This window comes from Xyrauchen texanus, chromosome 43 (assembly GCF_025860055.1).
Source record: "Xyrauchen texanus isolate HMW12.3.18 chromosome 43, RBS_HiC_50CHRs, whole genome shotgun sequence".
Classification (NCBI taxonomy): Eukaryota; Metazoa; Chordata; class Actinopteri; order Cypriniformes; family Catostomidae; genus Xyrauchen; species Xyrauchen texanus.
This window is the reverse complement of record NC_068318.1, coordinates 8190776-8212388: the sequence shown is the minus strand read 5'-3', so window position 1 is coordinate 8212388 and position 21613 is coordinate 8190776. Positions and strand designations below refer to the sequence as shown.

Below are 21613 nucleotides of genomic sequence, written 5' to 3'. Positions count from 1 at the left end.
AGCCAGGGGATTTCATCCAAGGGCCAGTCCCCTAAGGCAAATAAGGGTTAAAAATTCAGACTTATGTCCACCGCACTAGCCAGTGGTGTAAGTCAGGGCAATTATTTGTCTGCCATGGGTGCCGCAACAGGTGGGCGGCCGCTACCAAGCAAACTAGCTAGCCACTATACTGAGTGAAATCTTAAAGTTAAATCTGCAACCCTGTTACCTCTTCTGGTGCTGTGTTTTTTAGTTATTTATTTATTTTTTATCTGTATTTGTTTTTGTCTCCAGGGTTCCATGTGTAATGAATGTGTTTTCCATGTGCCTCGTCACTAACTTCTGCTCGTATTGTGCGACCTGTCAGTTGAAGAGAGACATTGACAATAGGAAGCAAAATTGAGAATTCTTAAGATGCCGTAATCTTATAGAATGAGTTTCAGTTTAAGCACTTCCATCTTCTATTAAATAGAACTGCACTGCCATCTCGTCCTTACTCATTGCTCTTTGGAGATATAGATCTATGAAAAATGTAGTCAATTATTTGAAATGTTATCAGCAACTACACATTTTAACTAATGAAACTGGCTATATGAACATTCAGGCCATTGCTAAAATAGGTTTATCACTGTATTAGGAGACAGACATTGTATAGCATAACATATACTGCATTTTCCATATATTTTCCATGTGGATGGTTATGCTTATATGGCGGACCCTTTTCATATTTCACAAACCATCTGTGGCAAATATTATTTTAGCATTCACATTTGCTCCAGCAACAAAAGAAAAAAATCAACAAGAACATTTCCACAACATTCCAGAAAAGGAAAAAAAACGGGAGAGATGAATTACTGCAGTCAGAAAAAAGATGCCATATTTACTGTTACTCCCTCAGCAGTTGTGTTATCACAGCAGTGATATCAATTTTTTTTCCTTTTAAAATGAATGCCAGGATAAAATACAGTATCATAAAGAATAGTGTTATAAATTTACACTAAAACTTTTAACATTTTAAAATAATAAAAAAGTTTGCTAGATTTTTGCTGCTAAAAAGGTGGGAAATGCATCATCACAGTGTGTCAAAAGGGCTTATTCCTGTAATTCTTGTGAAGTGTCTATATCTATATATAATGTTTTCTCATAGAAATATTAAACAAATGGTGTAATGATGAGTCATCAGATTTGAGATTCATGTGCAGCTTTGTTAATAATAAAGAAAACAGGTAAACAGGCAAAGGTCAATCACCAGCAGTAGCAGTATCCAAGGATAATCAAAGGGGTGGTCACAAACAGGCAAAAGGTCAGGGCAGGCAGCAAACAATCAGAGTAGTAGTCCAGGTAAATAGTAGTAAACATAGGCAGGCAGCAGAGAATAAAACAGTGAGAAATCAGGCAGGTATCAAACACATGCAGTTAATAACAACAGGGAATAACGCTCTGAAATATATGCAGGGCAAAACAAGACTTCACAATTATAGCGAGAGAGAGTCTTATGTAGCTGAGTAGATGAGGAACAGGTAAGCATGTAATCAGAACCAGGTACGGGGTTAAGGGAAATGTAGTTTATAGAGTGAAAGTCAATACTATGGTGATGGAGTCCTCTGATGGTGAGTGGAAGGAACAGAGCAACTCCTGACATGGGAAGGTTGGCAACTCCGGGGTCTTGCTCGGGGTCGAGGGGCCAGTCTAATCGGGTGAGTCCTATGAATCTCTGCAATGAGTGTGTGGTTGAGAATATCCTGGGAATTCACCCAGGAACGTTCCTCTGCACCGTACCCCTCCCAGTCAACGAGGTATTGCAGTGTCCTGCCCCGGCGTCTGGAATCCAAGAGATCCCGAACCTGATATGCTTTCATGGCATCCACGATGATATTGGAGGGCCCTGGACCCCGACCTCCTCCTCCTCCGCACTTGGATGAACAGCAGGACTGTTGGCTAATCCGAAAGGCATCACCCGGTATTCATAGTAGCCAGTGCTGGTTGAGAAAGCTGTTTTCCACTCGTCCCCTTCTTGAATGCGAATGAGGTTGTAAGCGCTGCAAAGATTGAGTTTAGTGAGGAACTTGGTAGTGCGAAGTTGTTCAAGGGCAGCTGGAACTAATGGCAGTGGATAACAAAACTTAACAGTGATATCATTAAGACTTCGATAATCAATGCATGGGTGAAGCCTTCCTTCTTTCTTACCCATGAAGAAGAAACCAGCTGAAGCAGGGGAAGTTGAGGGTTGGATAAATCCCTTGGCTAGTTCTTCCTCAATGTAACATTTCATGGCCTCAGACTCGGGTTATGACAAGGGGAAGATTTTTCCTTGTGTGGGTGGCACAGTTACAAGAGTGATGAGGAGGTAGTTCTGAGGCTTTGATCTTTCTGAAGGCTTCAACTAAATACTCAGGAGGTAGATTCGAAATAGAAGCGGATCCCACTTGAACAGCCGCAGCTCTGATAGTTTTGGAAGGAAAGGGCTTAAAGCCGGTTGAGATGCAGGTACTAGACCACTGGGTGAGATGCCAATAGTTGCCAATAGGTCCATGAGATTTGAGGATTATGTTCCTGCAACCAAGGTAACCCTAAAATTACTGAGTACTGTGGTGAAGGGATGATATAAAGGAAAATGGTTTCATTCAGGTTTAAATTAAGAAAATGTAACAATCCTTTTAAAGGAATTGTTCACCCAAAAATGAATGTCCCCTCATCATTTACTCACCCTCATGCCATCCCAGATGTGTATGACATTCTTCTGTAAAACACAAATGAAAATTTTTAGAAGAATATTTCAGCTCTGTAGGTTATCACATGAATGGTGACCAGTAAACACAGAATAAAAGTAATCCATAAAACAGACTCCAGTGGTTAAATCCATGTCTTCTGAAGCATCTACACTTTCACTCCCACATTCTGGTGTGGAATGACTTTAACTTTCACATTCAGCCACCTACTGGTTGGTGGTGGTCAAAGGTTGAGATTATTAGTAATAATAAAAGGACTTAAATATCAATCTGTTTCACACCCACTCCTATTATATCGCTTCTGAAAACATGGATTTAACCACTAAAGTCATATAAATTACAGGTGAAACTCGAAAAATTAGAATATCGTGCAAAAGTTCATTAATTTCAGTAATTCAACTTAAAAGGTGAAACTAATATATTATATAGACTCATTTCAAGCAAAGTAAGATATTTCAAGCCTTTATTTGATATAATTTTGATGATTATGGCTTACAGCTTATGAAAACCCCAAATTCAGAATCTCAGAAAATTTGAATATTACATGAAATCAATAAAAAAAAAGGATTTTAAATACAGAAATGTCGGCCCTCTGAAAAGTATAATCATGCACATGTACTCAGTACTTGGTTTGGGCCCCTTTTGCATTAATTACTGCCTCAATGCGGCGTGGCATGGATGCTATCAGACTGTGGCACTGCTGAGGTGTTATGGAAGACCAAGATCCTTCAATAGCGGCCTTCAGCTCTTCTGCATTGTTTGGTCTCATGTCACTCATCTTTCTCTTGGCAATGCCCCATAGATTCTCTATGGGGTTCAGGTCTGGCGAGTTTGCTGGCCAATCAAGCACAGTAATACCATGGTCATTGAACCAGGTTTTGGTACTTTTGGCAGTGTGGGCAGGTGCCAAGTCCTGCTGGAAAATGAAGTCAGCATCTCCATAAAGCTTGTCTGCTGAAGGAAGCATGAAGTGCTCTAAAATGTCCCGGTAGACGGCTGCGTTGACTCTGGACTTAATAAAGCACAGTGGACCAACACCAGCCGATGACATGGCTCTCCAAACCAACACAGACTGTGGAAACTTCACACTGGACTTCAAGCATCTTGGATTGTGTGCCTCTCCATTCTTCCTCCAGACTCTGGGACCTTGGTTTCCAAATGAGATGCAAAATTTGCTCTCATCAGAAAAGAGGACTTTGGACCACTGAGCAACAGACCAGTTCTTTTTTTCTTTAGCCCAGGTAAGACGTTTGACATTTGAAGCCCATGTCCAGGACCCGTCTGTGTGTGGTGGCTCTTGATGCAGTAACTCCAGCCTCAGTCCACTCCTTGTGAAGCTCCCCCACACATTTGAATGGCCTTTTCCTGACAATCCTCTCCAGGCTACAGTCATCCCTGCTGCTTGTGCACCTTTTTCTTCCACACTTTTCCCTTCCACTTAACTTTCTATTAATGTGCTTTGATACAGCACTTTGAGAGCATCCAACTTCTTTTGCAATTACCTTTTGAGGCTTTCCCTCCTTGTGGAGGGTGTCAATGATGGTTTTCTGCACAACTGTCAGGTCAGCTGTCTTCCTCATGATTGTGAATTCAACTGAACCAGACTGAGAGACCATTTAAAGGCTCAGGAACCCTTTGCAGGTGTTTAGCTGATTAGAGTGTGACACTTTGAGCCTACAAAACCTTTTCACAATATTCTAATTTTCTGAGATTCTGAATTTGGGGTTTTCATAAGCTGTAAGCCATAATCATCAAAATTATATCAAATAAAGGCTTGAAATATCTTACTTTGCTTGTAATGAGTCTATATAATATATTAGTTTCACCTTTTAAGTTGAATTACTGAAATTAATGAACTTTTGCACGATATTCTAATTTTTCGAGTTTCACCTGTACTTTTATGCTGCTGTATGTCATTTCTGGACCTTCTGAGTTCTGGTCAGCATTCACTTGCATTGTGAGGACCAGCAGAGCTGAAACAGTTTTCTAAAAATAGTAATTTGTGTTCTACAGAAGAAAGTAAGCCATACACATCTGGGATGGCATGAGGGTGATTAAATGATGAGAGAATTTTCATTTTTGGGTGAACTCTCCCTTTAAACTGGGATATTTAATGTATGGTTCTACCTGTCAACTTGCTATTATTGTCACCATGTAGCCATTACTATTACAATCATTTGAACGTTGTGTGCCCATTTGGTGTCAATTTTGCTCAAATGTAGCTTAGAGACAAGACATTTATTTCACATTTATAATTTCAGTATGCTTAATATACACTCACCTAAAGGATTATTAGGAACACCATACTAATACTGTGTTTGACCCCCTTTCGCCTTCAGAAATGCCTTAATTCTACGTGGCATTGATTCAACAAGGTGCTGAAAGCATTCTTTAGAAATGTTGGCCCATATTGATAGGATAGCATCTTGCAGTTGATGGAGATTTGTGGGATGCACATCCAGGGCACGAAGCTCCCGTTCCACCACATCCCAAAGATGCTCTATTGGGTTGAGATCTGGTGACTGTGGGGGCCATTTTAGTACAGTGAACTCATTGTCATGTTCAAGAAACCAATTTGAAATGATTCAAGCTTTGTGACATGGTGCATTATCCTGCTGGAAGTAGCCATCAGAGGATGGGTACATGGTGGCCATAAAGGGATGGACATGGTCAGAAACAATGCTCAGGTAGGCCGTGGCATTTAAACGATGCCCAATTGGCACTAAGGGGCCTAAAGTGTGCCAAGAAAACATCCCCCACACCATTACACCACCACCACCAGCCTGCACAGTGGTAACAAGGCATGATGGATCCATGTTCTCATTCTGTTTACGCCAAATTCTGACTCTACCATCTGAATGTCTCAACAGAAATCGAGACTCATCAGACCAGGCAACATTTTTCCAATCTTCAACTGTCCAATTTTGGTGAGCTCTTGCAAATTGTAGCCTCTTTTTCCTATTTGTAGTGGAGATGAGTGGTACCCGGTGGGGTCTTCTGCTGTTGTAGCCCATCCACCTCAAGGTTGTGCGTGTTGTGGCTTCACAAATGCTTTGCTGCATACCTCGGTTGTAACGAGTGGTTATTTCAGGCAAAGTTGCTCTTCTATCAGCTTGAATCAGTCGGCCCATTGTCCTCTGACCTCTAGCATCAACAAGGCATTTTCAGCCCACAGGACTGCCGCATACTGGATGTTTTCCCTTTTCACACCATTCTTTGTAAACCCTAGAAATGGTTGTGCGTGAAAATCCCAGTAACTGAGCAGATTGTGAAATACTCAGACCGGCCCGTCTGGCACCAACAACCATGCCATGCTCAAAATTGCTTAAATCACCTTTCTTTCCCATTCTGACATTCAGTTTGGAGTTCAGGAGATTGTCTTGACCAGGACCACACCCCTAAATGCATTGAAGCAACTGCCATGTGATTGGTTGATTAGATAATTGCATTAATGAGAAATTGAACTGGTGTTCCTAATAATCCTTTAGGTGAGTGTATGTTTGCATTTACTAACTGACAACATACACTGAAAAAAATATAAAGCTAAAAATGTGCTTGCTGTGGTAAAATCAAAATCAACTAGTTTGATTCAAGTCAGTATTGAGGACACAAATGTAAAAAACAAAAAGGTCAAAAATAAGACACTTTGGTCCTAAATGTAATAAAGGCCCTAAATGTAATAAACTTTGGTCCTAAGTGTAATAACAGCCCTAAATGAACAACAGCTGTGCCAAATATATATTAAGACCCAGAATGTAATGTTTTTTTTTAACCATTTATCTGCTGGATTTATACAATGTTTATAGCTCCTTCACAGCTTTTTTAATGAGTGACTGCCTAGTGAATTACATCGTCAGTGTACTTAGTAAATTTAAATATTAGCATTTCTAAATGCAAGCATAAGTTAAAAAAAATCTCAAATGTACCAAATACACATCTGGCACATTTATGGGAAGAAAAAAAAAATCCTAAACATGCCACAGATTTCATTTAAGAGTTGAGATCACACTTGGATCTGCATAGATCTTTTGACACCTGTGGCAATATGACATACCCTTTTATTATCACAATAATAGCATGTTGTTATTGCACTATAAAAAAAAATAAATGTAATGCTTCTAATTAAAACATTCATTAGTAAAATAAGTAGTTTATTAAATATTTAAAATATTTTGGTTAAAAATGTCTCAATCTCTGGTAAATATTGTATGCCAGTCAGCCTAATCAGATGCACAGTTACTGTAGCTGTCTAAACCTGCTGGGCACAATTTCCTGCTGCACCTCCACCAAAGCCTTCAGTTGTCCAGCCACACGGGTCATCCGCTGGGAGCCACCCATCACAGATGTTTTGCCCCATTAATATCAGAACATCACCACTCCATCTGGGAGTGGTGGTGGTGTAGTGGTCTAAACCACATAACTGGTAAACTGGTAATCAGAAGGTTGTTGGTTCAAACCCCACAGCCACCACCATTGTGTCCTTGAGCAAGGCACTTAACTCCAGGTTGCTCCGGGGGGATTGTCCCTGTAATAAGGGCTCTGTAAGTCGCTTTGGATAAAAGTGTCTGCCAAATGCATAAATGTAAATCTCCTAGGTAGGGCAGTGGTCAGGGACGTGGTCAGGGCCTGCCACCCCCCACAGCTGGACACCAGATCCTTTCCATTTCTACTACTTCTTGCATCCACGTTTACCTTCCTCCTTTACCAGTCATCCCTCAAAAGATTTAAGAACTTTGGGCTATGATCGCTAACATAAATCAACTCAAATTCCTTCTCTGATTTAGATTTTTTTACTACAAAGCGGTGATGGGCGTTCCGTTTCCGACAATCTCTGCACAGAGTATACCAATCACAACTGACTGGGTCATCTGACCAATCATCGCAGATTAGCGTCACGCAAAGGAGGGGTTTGGAAAAATGAGTCGTTGAACGAATCATTTGGGAGTCGGTGAGCAAATCAGGTAAACATAAATGCATATTATAAGACAACAAAAGTGTTTTTTGTCATTGCATGCATGTAAAACTGTTGTTGGGGACTCCCAAAACAATATTAGGAACATTTTAAATGCCATAATAGGTGCCCTTTAATTCCTCTCCAGAGACCCCTGGATATGGACCGAGTGGGTCAGTGGAAATAATTTCACCCCACCCATTTCTTCTCCCACATACTACCTCATTACATATCACAAATGTTCCATATTACTTTCTCACTTCTGTACACCACATTTTTCATCGTTTTGTCTTAGCCTCAGCCATTTACTTCAGAGACTTCTTCAATGCTGATCCAATGATACTGGTGTCTATAAATAGATGCTGCACTGATCTTCCAATAAATCCTCGACACTTGACTTACACAGGATAAGTAGCAGACCTCCATCCATTTTCCCTGCACTCGGCAGCCAGATCAGCATATTTCAGCTTCTTCCTCTCATAGGCTGCCTATAGTCTCTCTTCCCATAGACTTTTCAGACTGTATATAAATCATCCAATGGATGTTGCGTAAAGGAGTATTCTGACTCAACATCAAGGCCTCAAGTAAAGCTACATTTAAACTTCTGTACAAGTACATTAAACTTTCTTTACAAGTGAATAAACCTTCAATAAATCTTTCTTAATGTAAAGTTTTTAGTTAATTGTTCTTTCATGTTAGTTTGTGATGCATTAACTATTGTTAACGTTTACCACTTTTAATGTTTAAAATATGTAGTAAAAGTATATGCTAATGTGTATATACTGTTTATTATAAATGCTGTAAAAGTATTGTTCATTGTTAATTCATGACAGCTATTATATTAACTAATTTTAACATGTGCAACCTTATTATACAACTTCTTATACTTATGCCTCCCTTGTTTGGGCTGTTCCATTGCTAAGGACATGAATTAGTGCTGTGCATGTGGTTTAGGCACACCAATCCGAAGTGTGTACTGAACACAATGTACTAATGTCACGGTTAGTATAATGCTTATTGAGAATGGCTCTATCAGTCTGTCTGCCTCAAATTATTAATCTATTTTCTTCTGTTTGTTTTTGTCTCCAGGGTTCCATGTGTAATGTCTCGTCACTTACTTATGCACGTGCCAGTTTAAGAGAGACATTGATATTAGGAAGCAAAATGGCAAATTCTGAACAAGCCTTAATCTTACAGGAAAAGCTAAAAACAAAAGCTCAACAAACTCAATAAACTGCAGTTTAAGTCTGGATGATTAATTTCAATCAAAATGGGCGATGCTCAGAAAATCAAAATTAATTTGACCATATATTGCAGTTAAAAAAGAGATGTGATCAGTCAGAGCTTTGAAAAGATAAGAAAAAATGTCCTATGTGGAACCTCATTAGCAGGTGTTTTCAAAATTTTCAACTCTTATAACCTAAATGATTTACTTTAAGTAAGCTACCTCCTGAGAATTTAAGTTTTTATCCATTTTAATGTTTTAAAAAAATAATTAAATAATATATTTACGTTATTTAAAGCAAAGGGTTTGTATTACAAGTATATTTACTGTATATTATTATTATAACAGTTAATGCTACTGTATATACCATGTCTTAGAATAAATTATATGGAATATAACATAATATTGTTAATATAGTGTTTACATGCAGCCATTATAATCCATAAATTGTCCATAAATGTTCTTTTAATTATTTCTGTTCAACTTTATTTCAAATACCATTACTCTAATGTAATTTAATGTAAAAAACAAAAACAAAGCTTTGCAATGTGAATAAAAACAATTATTTCAGCTTGTTGAGAAAAGATTGTTCACAATGGCTTTTGTGTTCACACAAGAACTTGCATTGTTTAGCATTGATTCTGTCATATCGCTCTTAAATGCACAAAGGACGTCAAGATTTTCTCTTTTGTTGTTTCTTTCCAAAACCTATTACAGAAAATCACTTACTTTTTACAGAAAACTTGGAATATGACACAAACACATATTTATTTGAGATTTATTATACTTTTGGGTCCTTTTTAAGCTTTAAAGTTAGTCACTATCATCTGACATTGCATTGAATACGGACTAGATTATTCATTAAAATCTCTTTTTCTGTTCCGCATTAGTAAGAAAATCATACAGGTTTGGAAGGACATGAATGTGTGTAAATTATGACAGAATTTTCAGGAAAAATATTATATGAGAGAGGCATCATTTTAAATATTGTATCATTGTTGAACAGGCACACACTGTATCAGTAACATGTCAGAAGGGCTTATTAAGAACATAACTGGCACACAAAACATTCCCCAGACAAAAAAGTGATTACAGTTCCTTTACATTAATTTGTCTTTAACATTAATTAATAACTTGGCATTTAATTCAAACTCTTAATTTTAGTTTGAGTACATATCGTGAGAGCCAGCTGGTACATGATAGCTGTGCAATATGTGTAAATCTCACTCCGCTGGCCTTGAGAGGAACACTAGTGACTTACGCTAGTGCCTTTAACCTCCTCGTTAGTGCACTCACCTCCCATGCTGGCTGACTCCGGTTCTAATCCCACTGCGGGTCAATCAGGACCAGTTACACACAGTAAAGCAAAAAATATAATAACAAAATATTTTGAAATTTTGTAGTTGACAATACTACACCCGGTAATTCAAATTAAGCATTTCACAATGCACTGTATTCAAAGTTTGTGTATACATAGATTCACACAAATGGCACAGAAATAATATAGTTAGCAACAAACACAACTTTGTTCTTAAATTGGAGAGCAGTGAGACAATGAACAGTATATTTTCTTGTTTGGCCAGACTGATCACATTGTGAATTCAGCAACAGTAGATCAAAAGTTCTGCTGCTGAAATCGGTCTGTGTTTCCCAATCTTCAAACTACTGCCCCCAGTGGCCAAAGCTGGAAATTTTGTTGAATGAATGGGCAGTTGTGAGCTCCATCTTCCAGGTGAAATGTCCACAGGGTGGCACCAAAAACAAGTTGTATTTTTAGTCGTACTGTAAATTACATAATACAGTCAAAAGGAATGCACGTTTGTAAACCTAACTGTTAGTGGTAAAAATGTCATTTTAGAGTGAAAATGACACCACTGAATGGCACTCACCATTGTTTATGTTAACATGATTACTTCCTGGTTCACACAGGAACAGAACCCATGTTTCGGAGGTTACTCGCACAATGCACACATTAGCACCACAGGGAAAGGTGAAAACATTTGAATTGATGGAAAAATTACAGATGGAGAAAGCAGTTTGTCTGTCACTTGGCAGCATGCGGTTGATTTTAGGGTACAGTATATGAACATTCGGAAGCATGTCAAATTCCTGTGTGATTATTTTGGGTCCAACTTCTAGCTCAATCAATGGTGTGAGCTTGTGTGTTGGGTGGTATGATTTGTTTGGGTTTGGTGAACAAGAGCAGATGAAGGAGTGTTTGGAAATGTTGTTAAGAAACAATCATTATTTTCTATTTGGTGCAGCTAATGGCACAGAAACCTCCAACTTCATCTTTAAACAGAGCCAGTGGAGTCGAAAGAACCAGCAATGACAAAGTTGGTGCTGCCTGCATGGGAGGTTCCTGAATGGGAAGCTTGTTGCCTGAGATCATTGCAGATCAAGACCAACTGACTGCTCTGAGCCTCGGACAATGTGCTGCAGCTCTGGTATACACTGAAATTGGTCTTTCTCCCTGGAATGTTGCCTTTCTCACACATGGTCTTTACCATCTTTGCTAACTTATTCTTTCCAAGAGCTTGACAGTTGTACCAATGCAGAGAGGCAAGGTTGACCACGGCCTTGATGGACAGATAAAAGGGGGCATCTTCAAAAAGCATTGCTTGAGGTCTCCGCTGGGCATATTCCTTATAATCCTGCACTGGGCATGTTTGAAGAGCATGTGGGGTAGCATAGATGCGACACTCTGTCGTTGACCTTCTACTTCTTGAGTTGAGATCACTAAAATCCTGGTAAGTCCACTCTAGATACTCTAGTCCTGTTTCTGTGGTGAGCAAAAGCACATCACCCCATTTCAGGGTTGAGCTATGGAAGCCTGTACAGTGGCCAAACGCCTTGGTGTTGTTGAGCCACACCAGGTTAAGGAGACCTTCAGGGTTGAAGCGACTCAGAAGACCCTGTTTCCGAAGGAGCAACTCATCAGCAAGGGTCAGCTTCATTGACTTGTGAGGTTTGTTGCCTTTACCTTTGAACTTGAGTTCCAACTGCTTCTGCTTGAGGGCTTCTTGGGACCTTTGAAACTCTCTGTCTCTTGTAATACTGTAGCTATAGCAATGCTCCTTCAGGTAGCGTTCCAAGCCACACTGGTAGTTGGCCAGGCTGTTGGGCTCATATTCAGAGCCATCCCTTTGGCGTGCATCCACAAAGAAGGAAGCCAAGTAGATATCCAACTCATGGCATGGAATAAGGTATATCTCCCTGGTCTCGGTTGGATACTTAGAAATTAGGAAGTCCCAAAAGTTGCGGAGTGCTGTTTGGGTGCTGCGAATGGTCTTCTCATTCTGTTCTCGGTACACTTGCTCATCCATCTCTGTTGAAAGGGAAGAGGGTAGTGTTTTCATACGTCAAGAACTTTCATATTTAGGAAAACAATTATCTAATGGACCTTAGTCAGGGAAGATGACATATTTAATTTGATGCAAATTAAAATTACATGGTGAGGGGAAGACGTGCAGGACATTCAGAAACCCAAGTTTTTAGGTAACATCTTATTTTCACAAACCGAGTTTACCAGACATGTTTGTCCTCTGGAATCTTTTTTAGGTAAGATTTATTTTCAATGTTTGGTTTGTAGAGCAATCAACATCAAGATACACAACAGTAGGAGCCTGGTTTTCATTCACATTAAACATGAGTTTACCTAGAGACTATGGTCCATTGCTGCCGCAAATCACTGCAGTTTAGTGACTCTCAATCAAAGCCACTGTGCTCTAGGTACTGTCCAATCTGTAAGAAAAGACTGCTGTTGAAGTTTTTCCCGGTCATCATAAAGAACTATACATTCTGTCACTATGATTTTTGTGTTGTATTGAGATATTTATTGCCAAAATAATGGCAAAAAAAATACACAAGCATCAAAGTAGTTTGACATTGTGACAATCTATTTATTATACACAATGACAGTCATTGGACCTACTACTTGGTAAACAATAAAGTGCACGATTAGTACACACTCATTTTTCACACTCTCCACCTTGACAAACTAAATACATTGCACTGATCAGATATTCAGAGAGGAAGAGGTGTCATGGAAAAAAGCACAAACATACACTGTAGTTTGTGACAGAAGTGCTCATGCAATCATAAAATGGGTAATCGTAGCAATTTAATTGTGTAAGGTTGTTTAATACAGATTAAAAATGTTAAATACAGTTCAAACAAAATGATAAAGATACAAAGCGTACAAAATAATCTTTTGATTGGTGAGTACAACATTGATATAAAGTTCATAGCCAAAATCGTTCACTTTGTGATCGACTAAGGCAAATGGAAAACAAACAAGGCAGAAATTAGATAAAAACAAGCTGGTCATTTAGTGGCAAACATGATGTGATAAATGTCATTATTGTGATTTATTTGCTGACAATCGGGAGAAGTTCCCCCTTTGCTTTCATGCTTTTGATTTTTGCTTTGATGCTGTCATCCATAGCCTGGCGACATCTGACAGCATAGTGAGCCAATGTTTCTTCTTTCTCGTCCCAGGGAGGCAAAGCGTGGAAGACTTCTGGTGCCGCCAAACTGAGTTCCGCAATTGCTGCTGTCCTGGAAATAGTGTTGCGGTCCACACCGACTCTGTCGAAAGCCACTTTCATGGATACGCTGCGTCGAAACTCTTGTAGTGCAGCCATATATCGGGCAATCACGCCTACAACATTTTTCACTAAGAAAAAAAAAGCCAAACCATTCCTTAGTGTATAAACTGTAGACAACATTTTATAACTTGTATGATGATAAAAATTATCTTTTGAGTCACTACAGTCAGAATTAAGAAATTACTAGTTATAAACCTATCAACGATCAACCTATTAAGCATACTGTAGCTCTCAAAATAATATAACATAGCTAAATTTTGGCACCCCAAGGCCTCAACATTACATTATAAGAATTACTTACTTCGAACTCGAGTGTTCTCTCCTTCTCTATTTCTCTTTGATGAAATCTTGATGGTTCTCGGCCTGTCTAGAGAATGTAATTCCACATCCTCAAAGGAGTCAAAGAGGGCTGGTGACTCATATGGAGCACCATCTTCAGGAATGGAGGTAATGATGTGATGAGAGCTGCTTGCCTCCATTTGACTTGAAGAATGTGTCCTCCTTTTATCTACCAATCAGAGACAACGAGACAATACTTATCCCCAATCAAATTACTGTTTGAATCTCCATGCTTGCTTCCATGTCATATTTAGCTTTCAATGGAATGTTTATTCTTCTGAAATGGCATATGGTGAGATTCTAAGATGTGGTCACCTGGTCGCAGTTGGTCTTGCAGGAAGTCACAGATGAGCTCTGCTTTTTTGGTAAGTTCCTGCTGCAGGAGTTCTTTGTCTTGTTTCAGGCTGCTGATGGTTTCACCCATCAACTCACTTTTGCTTCTCTCTGCCTGGAGCAGGACTTTCAGTCTCTCTATTTCATACACAGCTGGAGAAACTGAAATAGAAAACAAGCTTTACATCTGGAGTTCCTACAGGGAGCATTAAAAAGATACAGCTAAGTGTATGTTCATGTGAAATCTGATTAAGGAATAGAGAAATCAGAAAACAGCAATAATATCCAATAGAGGCATGGGGAATAAAATCAGAAAACAGAAGAGGAATATGTGGCTGCATGGTAATGAACAAATAACATCCAGAATATAAAACCAAGTTATGTCAGAAAACACAAGCTATAATTAAGCAATAAGGTAAGAAGCCATGCTCTATTGTGAATATAATCATGGCTAAAGGGTGTTGTTCTTGCATAGATAAAATGGTTACAACATAATGAAAATATAAAAAGAAATCAGTGTTTTCCTTCCACTAGAAGATATAGTTCTTGAGGTGTGAACTAAGGTTAATAGTAGGGCTCAGTAGATGCTGTGCAGTGATACAATAGACAGTGAACAGGAGTTTTACATCATTATACAATTTGTTATTGTTACTATTTGATTAATTTTTGCAAGGCTTGTCTGTGTTAATGCAAACTAGGAAAGCAATATTGATTTGTATCGTATATCTGAAGCTATCTCTCTGAATAATTAATTCAATTTTTATTTTATAAAATACATTTTTATTTCTTCCTTTTTTGTTGTTGGTGCTATTGTTGTGAATGTAACAGTATATGCAAATTGTAAATCGTCATAGTGCTTTTATTTGTAAATGTTCATTCTGTAATTATTTATTTATTTATTAGCACAGCTGGAACACTGTACTGAACAATCAACATCCAGGTCCGGAACTATATGTTTTGAAGCCATGTGTAGTCTGTCTGTCTCTCTCCTCTTTCAGTAAACCGGCCATCATTTTATCTCCCCTGACTCTCATTGTGAACATAGTAATTAGTCACAATTCATCTCAGGTGTATGTCCTTACTGCTTTCTCTCTCCCCAGATGGTCGCTCGACCACGCCCTCACCTCCACATACCCCCACCGCCTAACACAGGCTGGGGGAACCGTCTGGACTGCCCACTCCCCCCCCCTTTCTGGAGAGGAAGTCCGTGACAGCCATCTTTGCCCCCGGTCTGTGGACCACCTCGAACTTAAATGGCTGGAGTGCCAGATACTAACGGGTGATCTGAGCATTGGCATCCTTCTTGCGTGGAGCCACTGGAGCGGGGCATGGTCCGAACAGAGGGTGAATGCTCGTCCCACCACAAACTGCAGCTTTTACCTGCATGAAAGCTGGTTGGCACAACTCCATCCACAGGACCGGGTATGGTGCTCCCTTTTTAGTGAGATCAGTCAGCGGACTGGTGATGTCGGAACCTCAGATATTATACCTCCACCCATCCAATTGCACACTTCTTCGGATTTGCTGTGAGCCCCGCTCATCAAGGCAACCTCAGAACCGCCCCCGATTCTGAATATGCTGCTTCCAATCATTACTGTAAATAATGATATCATCCAAATAAGCCGCTGAAACGTGGCCGGAACCCCAAACAAACCGAAGGGAAGGGTCACAAATGGGTGTAATCCAAACGGTGAGGAGAAGGCCATTTTTTCATGGGACATGAGCATTAAGGGGATCTGCCAATATCCCTTTGTCAAATCCAGTGTCGTAAAAGCGCGCAAAGCCCAAACGATCGAGCAATTCGTCAATACGAGGCATTGGATACGCGTCAAATTTAGACACCGTGTTGACCTTTCTATACTCCACACAGAACTGGACAGAGCCATCGCTCTTAGGTACCAGAACCACTGGGCTTGCCCAATTACTGTGGGATTCTTCTATTATGCCCATATCGAGCATGGCCTTCCCGTACTACTTATTTTTTGTATTCGGGTAAGCGGTAGGGACGACTACGTGCCACTATCCCGGGGGTGGTCTCGATGTGGTGTTTTATGAGATTAGTGCGGCAGGGAAGAGGCAAGAACATATCAGAGAAATTATTTTGCCTACGTACGTTATGATGGTGAGAGGTGGTCTCCGCAAGGGGTGAACTGATTGGATTTTAGACTCACCTCTGGGCTGAGCTCCTCCATCTACAGAACTACCGTTGCCAAGGATACGGGGACCGCCTCTCTCCATGGTTTTAGTAGGTTGAGGTGGTAAATTTGACGAGCCCCGCCACTAGCTGTACGCACTACCTCATAATTGACTTCCCCAACTCACCGTGTGACCTCAAAGGGCCCTTACCACTTTGTGAGTAATTTTTATTTCAATGTGGGCAGCACATTGCCTGTAGCAAATTCTCCTGTGATAGTTGCCCCAGTGTGTGGTGTTTTGCTCTCTGGTCAATATGTATTGAATTTTATTTTTGCTCTGTGAAGGTCCCTCCTCCCAATTTGACTTCATGATGTCTAACACGCCACGGGGCTTACGCCCATATAATAATTCAAATGGGGAAAACAACATGGAGGCTTGTGGGACCTCTCATACTGCAAATAACAGGGGTTCGAGCCACCTACAAATTATATTTTTAAGGTCTTATTAAATCGTTCGACCAAGCCATCCGTTTGTCGCTTGTCTGAATCTATTAAATCCCTAATAATTTGTACAGCTTGCGTAGTGTACATGACATGAAAGTAGTGCCCTGGTCAGTGAGGATTTCTTTCGGAATCACCACTCAGGAGATTATTCTGAAAAGTGCCTCCGCAACACTACGTACCGAGATGTTGCGAAGAGGCACTGCTTCCGGGTATCGCATTGTGTAGTCCACCAGAACAACACAAAGCGATGCCCGCATGCTGACCTTTCTAATGGCAGACAAGGTCATGCCAACTCTGTCAAAGGGAACCTTGATCATTTGAAAAGGGTGCAATGGCGCTTTTGGAGTGGCCGGCGGATTCACCAGCTGACATACGCGGCATGTCGCACACCACCGGCTAACTTCCACATGAATGCCCGGCCAATTGAAACGGGACATGAGACGGCTTAGTGTTTTCTCCTGTCCCAAGTGACCTGCCATCGGACTATGATGAGCCACCTGGAACAACATTTCCAGACGGTTCCTTGGTACTAACAACTGGGCTGTATCTTCTTTTGTCTGCGTCACTCTATAAAATCGATCATTTATAATTGAGATACACAGATATGTGAGTGCATTGCACCGTCAGCGCATTGCACACCTCACACTGTCCAACTGTATTACAGGACCCATCCACACACAACCCCTTTAACAATTTAGGAACAGCCGGCCAATTAGCCGGCCAAAATAGAATAGTGAGGGTCACTGCAGGATAATTGTAAATATCCCCGTGCACACACCTCACCTTCACCCGATTATTTGAATCCATTTTGAACCACGCATTGATGAATAGAGTTTTGGTTACAACCTGAATCCACCAAGGCTTGGTATATACATCCCCAATACTCACAGGTGTTTGGTTCTTGGATTTTGTCCTGTGGAGTGTCGGGGACCTGGATCACCATCCCCACCTCTATCACCGGGTACTGCGTTTGCGGACGTGTCCCTGCTCCCCGCAACTCCAACAGACCGGCCCAAACCTCACACCCACACCTGTAGTGGCATCTTTCCACACCTGAGAGGAATAATGGGAAGAGACGGGGGATAGAGAGGGGTTTTAGCACACCCCCGAGGCTGGGGCACCGGTTTGCTCCACTATATAGGGATAGGTTGTAAAGAAGGAGGGGAGGGATGACAGGGAGAGAGAGAGGCTCGCCGGCCCCCGGGTATGCCACTAAATGGTCCTCCGCCAACTGCACTGGTTCATCCAGCGACGCCGATCGGTGGCACTGGACCCACTTTGCAGTTCCTTTCGAAGTTTGGCAATAATTGTTCCTGTACCACGAGATTGATGATGCCCCCGACGTCGTTGGGCTCCTCGGCCAGCACCCACTACCAGCAGGCATCCTGGAGCTCTTGAATGAAGGCAAACCACCGGCGATGCTCTTCGAGACACCCGGGGTACCAAGCTTCGCAATGCCCCTCGGTCCTCCTCTTGGCCTCGAAGGAGTGCCTCAAAGTGCTGTTGCTGCTCCGCCCACAGATCCATGAGGGTCTGGTGTTGTGCCTGGTGGATGCTGGCGAGGGATTGAAACACTTCCTCCAGTGGTTTTGGCACCAGTGTAACAAAGGTTCAGGTTGGGCAGATATAGGAGGAATTGGGAACCAGTTTCCACAGTTCACATGAGTCCATTTTATTCACAAATAACCAGCAATCACTGTAGAGCTTCACTCAAAACATAAGACGTCACTCAAATAAAGACGTCACTCACCTGCTTTTCAGTGTCACTCAAATAAACTTCACACAACACAAGACTCTCCCTCAGAGAACAGACATGAAGACTCTGGTCTGTCTGTCTCTTTCCTCTCTCTGTGAACTCACCATCTTTTTATGTCCCCCAACTCTCATTGTGAACATAGAGATGGTAATAAGTGTCAATTCGTCTCAGGTGGATGTCCTTACTGCTTTCTCTCTCCCTAGATGAGTGCTCGACCATGCCCTCACCTCCACATTTGTTATAGGGACTATGAACACTTTGAATTTGTCTTGTGTATTTTTTAAGTTATGGTACTTTTTTGCATTTCTATAGAGAAATATACAGTGATAATTCAGTGGAAAAGAAAGGAAGCTTTCCAACTGGAACTTTTCCAATGCAATGAAGTTGTTTGATTGCCAAATGAAGTCAGTGCTGTCAGTTTATGTAAAAATTCAGTTAAAAAAGTTTTTACTTGATATATGCATTTTAGATAAATGTTTTCTCTTTATCTTTTTTTGGCTGGCCTAAATTTAGCAGTGTGTTCATGCCATTTTTTAAAAAAAAGTGAGCTCTATTGTGGACCTGTTCAAATACATTTATTTTGTGATTAAAAAGTTTAATTGCTAAAAAGAAATATAAAGACCAACTAAATAAACGCTACCAAATTGCTATCATCAATACAGAAGCAAAATTGAGAAATAAAATATAATGAATGAAAAATGTAAGCAAACATGCTTCTTGTGAATTATTGAAAAAGCTCATACCTCATAATAAAAACTGTAATAACATGCACTTATAAGATGACTAATTCCAACGATTTATTCAAAGGCAAAAATGGATCACATGTATAACATTTTGATCATTTATTTTATTGTAATGCATCAGAAAATGACAAGACCACTGATGACACACCAGAATGATCGAGTATTTACACACATTTCAGTAATCAGAAGTGCTAAAATAGTCGAAGATAAATACAAAAGACCATTGCAGGTGAGTAAAAAACAAAATACTTCAACTGGTTAATACAAAACAATACACTGGAGAAGGATGCTTGAAATCCTATCTATTCAGAAAAGGTTAACCTTTCTCAAGACACTGTTTACCATAAATAGATTCATTGTTCTAGATCATTTTCAGTTTTGTTTCTCTATATTAAACTATTTAAGTGTAGACAATGTGGTACGGTATAACACCTGAAAAAATCTTTCATGAAAAACATTTGGTTGTGAAAAGTAACAGCAAGATTTAAAATAATTGACTGTTCCGTTAATTTGCAGTTGCAAACCTAAAGTGTCCATTAATTAATATATAGGCCTCCATCAAATAGAATAATAAAGAAATATCATGGAGTGTCTGTCAAACAATTATGATTTTGTAAGTTTAAACTCTTTAATATGCTTATATTCTTCCTGCTACATATGGCGACCCACCACACCAATTAAACATTACCTCTCTTGATCAAATTCAACATCTCTGGCAGTCATTTTATACTGTGGAACAAATGGCAGGTGGAAGCTGTATCTTCACCAATAGACTACTGCCTCAATGAGTATACACAATGGTAAAAATAAAAAATACAAACATGATATGAAACAGATAGCCAGTGTAAAAAAAAGAACAGAAACTTTGTTGTGTTAACATAACTCATGTCAACTAATAAATCTCTTAAGCCATTTTAAGTCTGTCATGCACAAGCATGGAATGATGGCATTATCAATATGGTATGATGCCAACTTTCAAAAAAAGAGGGGAGCACCTCAAAACTCGTAAGTAACGTCATCAAATTAATCTACGAAACCAGATTGAGGTGGTAAATTTGACGAGCCCCGCCACTAGCTGTGAAGAAACCAATAAAATACAATATAAAGTGGTTTTGATGTAGTGATAGTTCAAAATATTTCTATATTTTACGATATTGGGTAAGATTAAAAAGCAACAACATGGTTTGACAATGAATAACAATGTTTTGACTGTTATGTGAAAACTCTTAATGCTACATGACTAACATAAATCAGCACTAGACAATTCTAAAGCTAATTTAAATGAATATAAACAGTTTTGTGTTGATGTAAGGAGTTACTAGTTGAATAACTATCACAGTATAGATTGTTTGTTTTGTTTAAATGAATAACAATGAAATAGTTCAAGTTCATGTGTCCATGAATCGTTCATCTCTTAGAGCTGTAAATGAACTGAGAAAACTCTTATCAATTCTGACCTGAATTGCTTATGTCCAAAACGTTGATCAGTAACTCCCATTCAATCACTGGGATGCTTTCAACAATGTTTCTTTATGTGTGATAGTAGTATTTGTCTCTGAAAGGAAATTCTGAGGGCCTCAACAATTACATATATGAAGGGTCATTTTTGCCTGAAGGTTCATCACAGAAAATAAAGGACTCTTGAGATGACTCTTGCTTCTTTTTCTGGCCAATTCTAAGCCGACATTTATTAATGCAGGCTTTCTTCAGCTTAGATGATTCCACGGGTGTCCATCCGTCAATAGTAGAACAACGTAGAACATATGCTGCGAGGAAAAAATTAAATACATTTTAATTTCAGAATTGTAGGAAACACAAACTGGATTATGAAGTCTCTTAGACTAACCATGGTTAAAATATTGGGCTGGGGAATAGATACAATATTCACAATATATTTGCGATGATTTTGCGAGTGATATAAAATTAATAGAATGTCTTTTTTGCTATTTATTTTGGTAATTAAGTTTTCTAAAGCTTCATTTGACTAGATTTACAATCCTTCCTTGTGTTGTGACTTGCAAGTATTAGATGGTGGGCATCAGTGCCAAATATGTCGTTAAAGTAGGTACATTGCATTAATTCCCGTGAATTAGTAACCATTTCAATGAATCCTTCTGATCTCAATATTTCTTTTGCAACATCACAAAAAATATTCATTAAATGTTAAAGTCACTGTGTGGCAGTTTCACATAATTTTCGCATATTAAAATGTTCTAGTAAAAATACAGTATATGTAGGTATTCAGTATATGGCTATATATAGTTTTTAAATAGATTACTTTGTTTTACTTTTTACAGTAAACATTTTGA

The 21613-nt window shown here is 39.6% G+C and overlaps 1 protein-coding gene across 3 annotated transcripts in view; it reads right to left on the bottom strand.

Moving 5' to 3' along the window:
- Positions 1-11067: 11067 nt before the first annotated feature.
- Positions 11068-21613, bottom strand: part of LOC127635514 (uncharacterized protein KIAA1958-like) — a 49339-nt gene continuing 38793 nt past the window's right edge. The window contains exons 4-6 of one of the 3 annotated variants that reach the window (XM_052115601.1): positions 14149-14328; positions 13796-14002; positions 12821-13562 (exon numbers count right to left, since the gene is read on the bottom strand). In XM_052115601.1, coding sequence (XP_051971561.1) covers positions 13255-13562; positions 13796-14002; positions 14149-14328 — 695 coding nt within the window. In that variant the 3' untranslated portion in view covers positions 12821-13254. Of the gene's footprint in view, positions 12213-12820; positions 13563-13795; positions 14003-14148; positions 14329-19409; positions 21071-21613 lie in introns of those variants that run through there. The other 2 variants (XM_052115600.1, XM_052115602.1) reach the window with 2 other exon arrangements.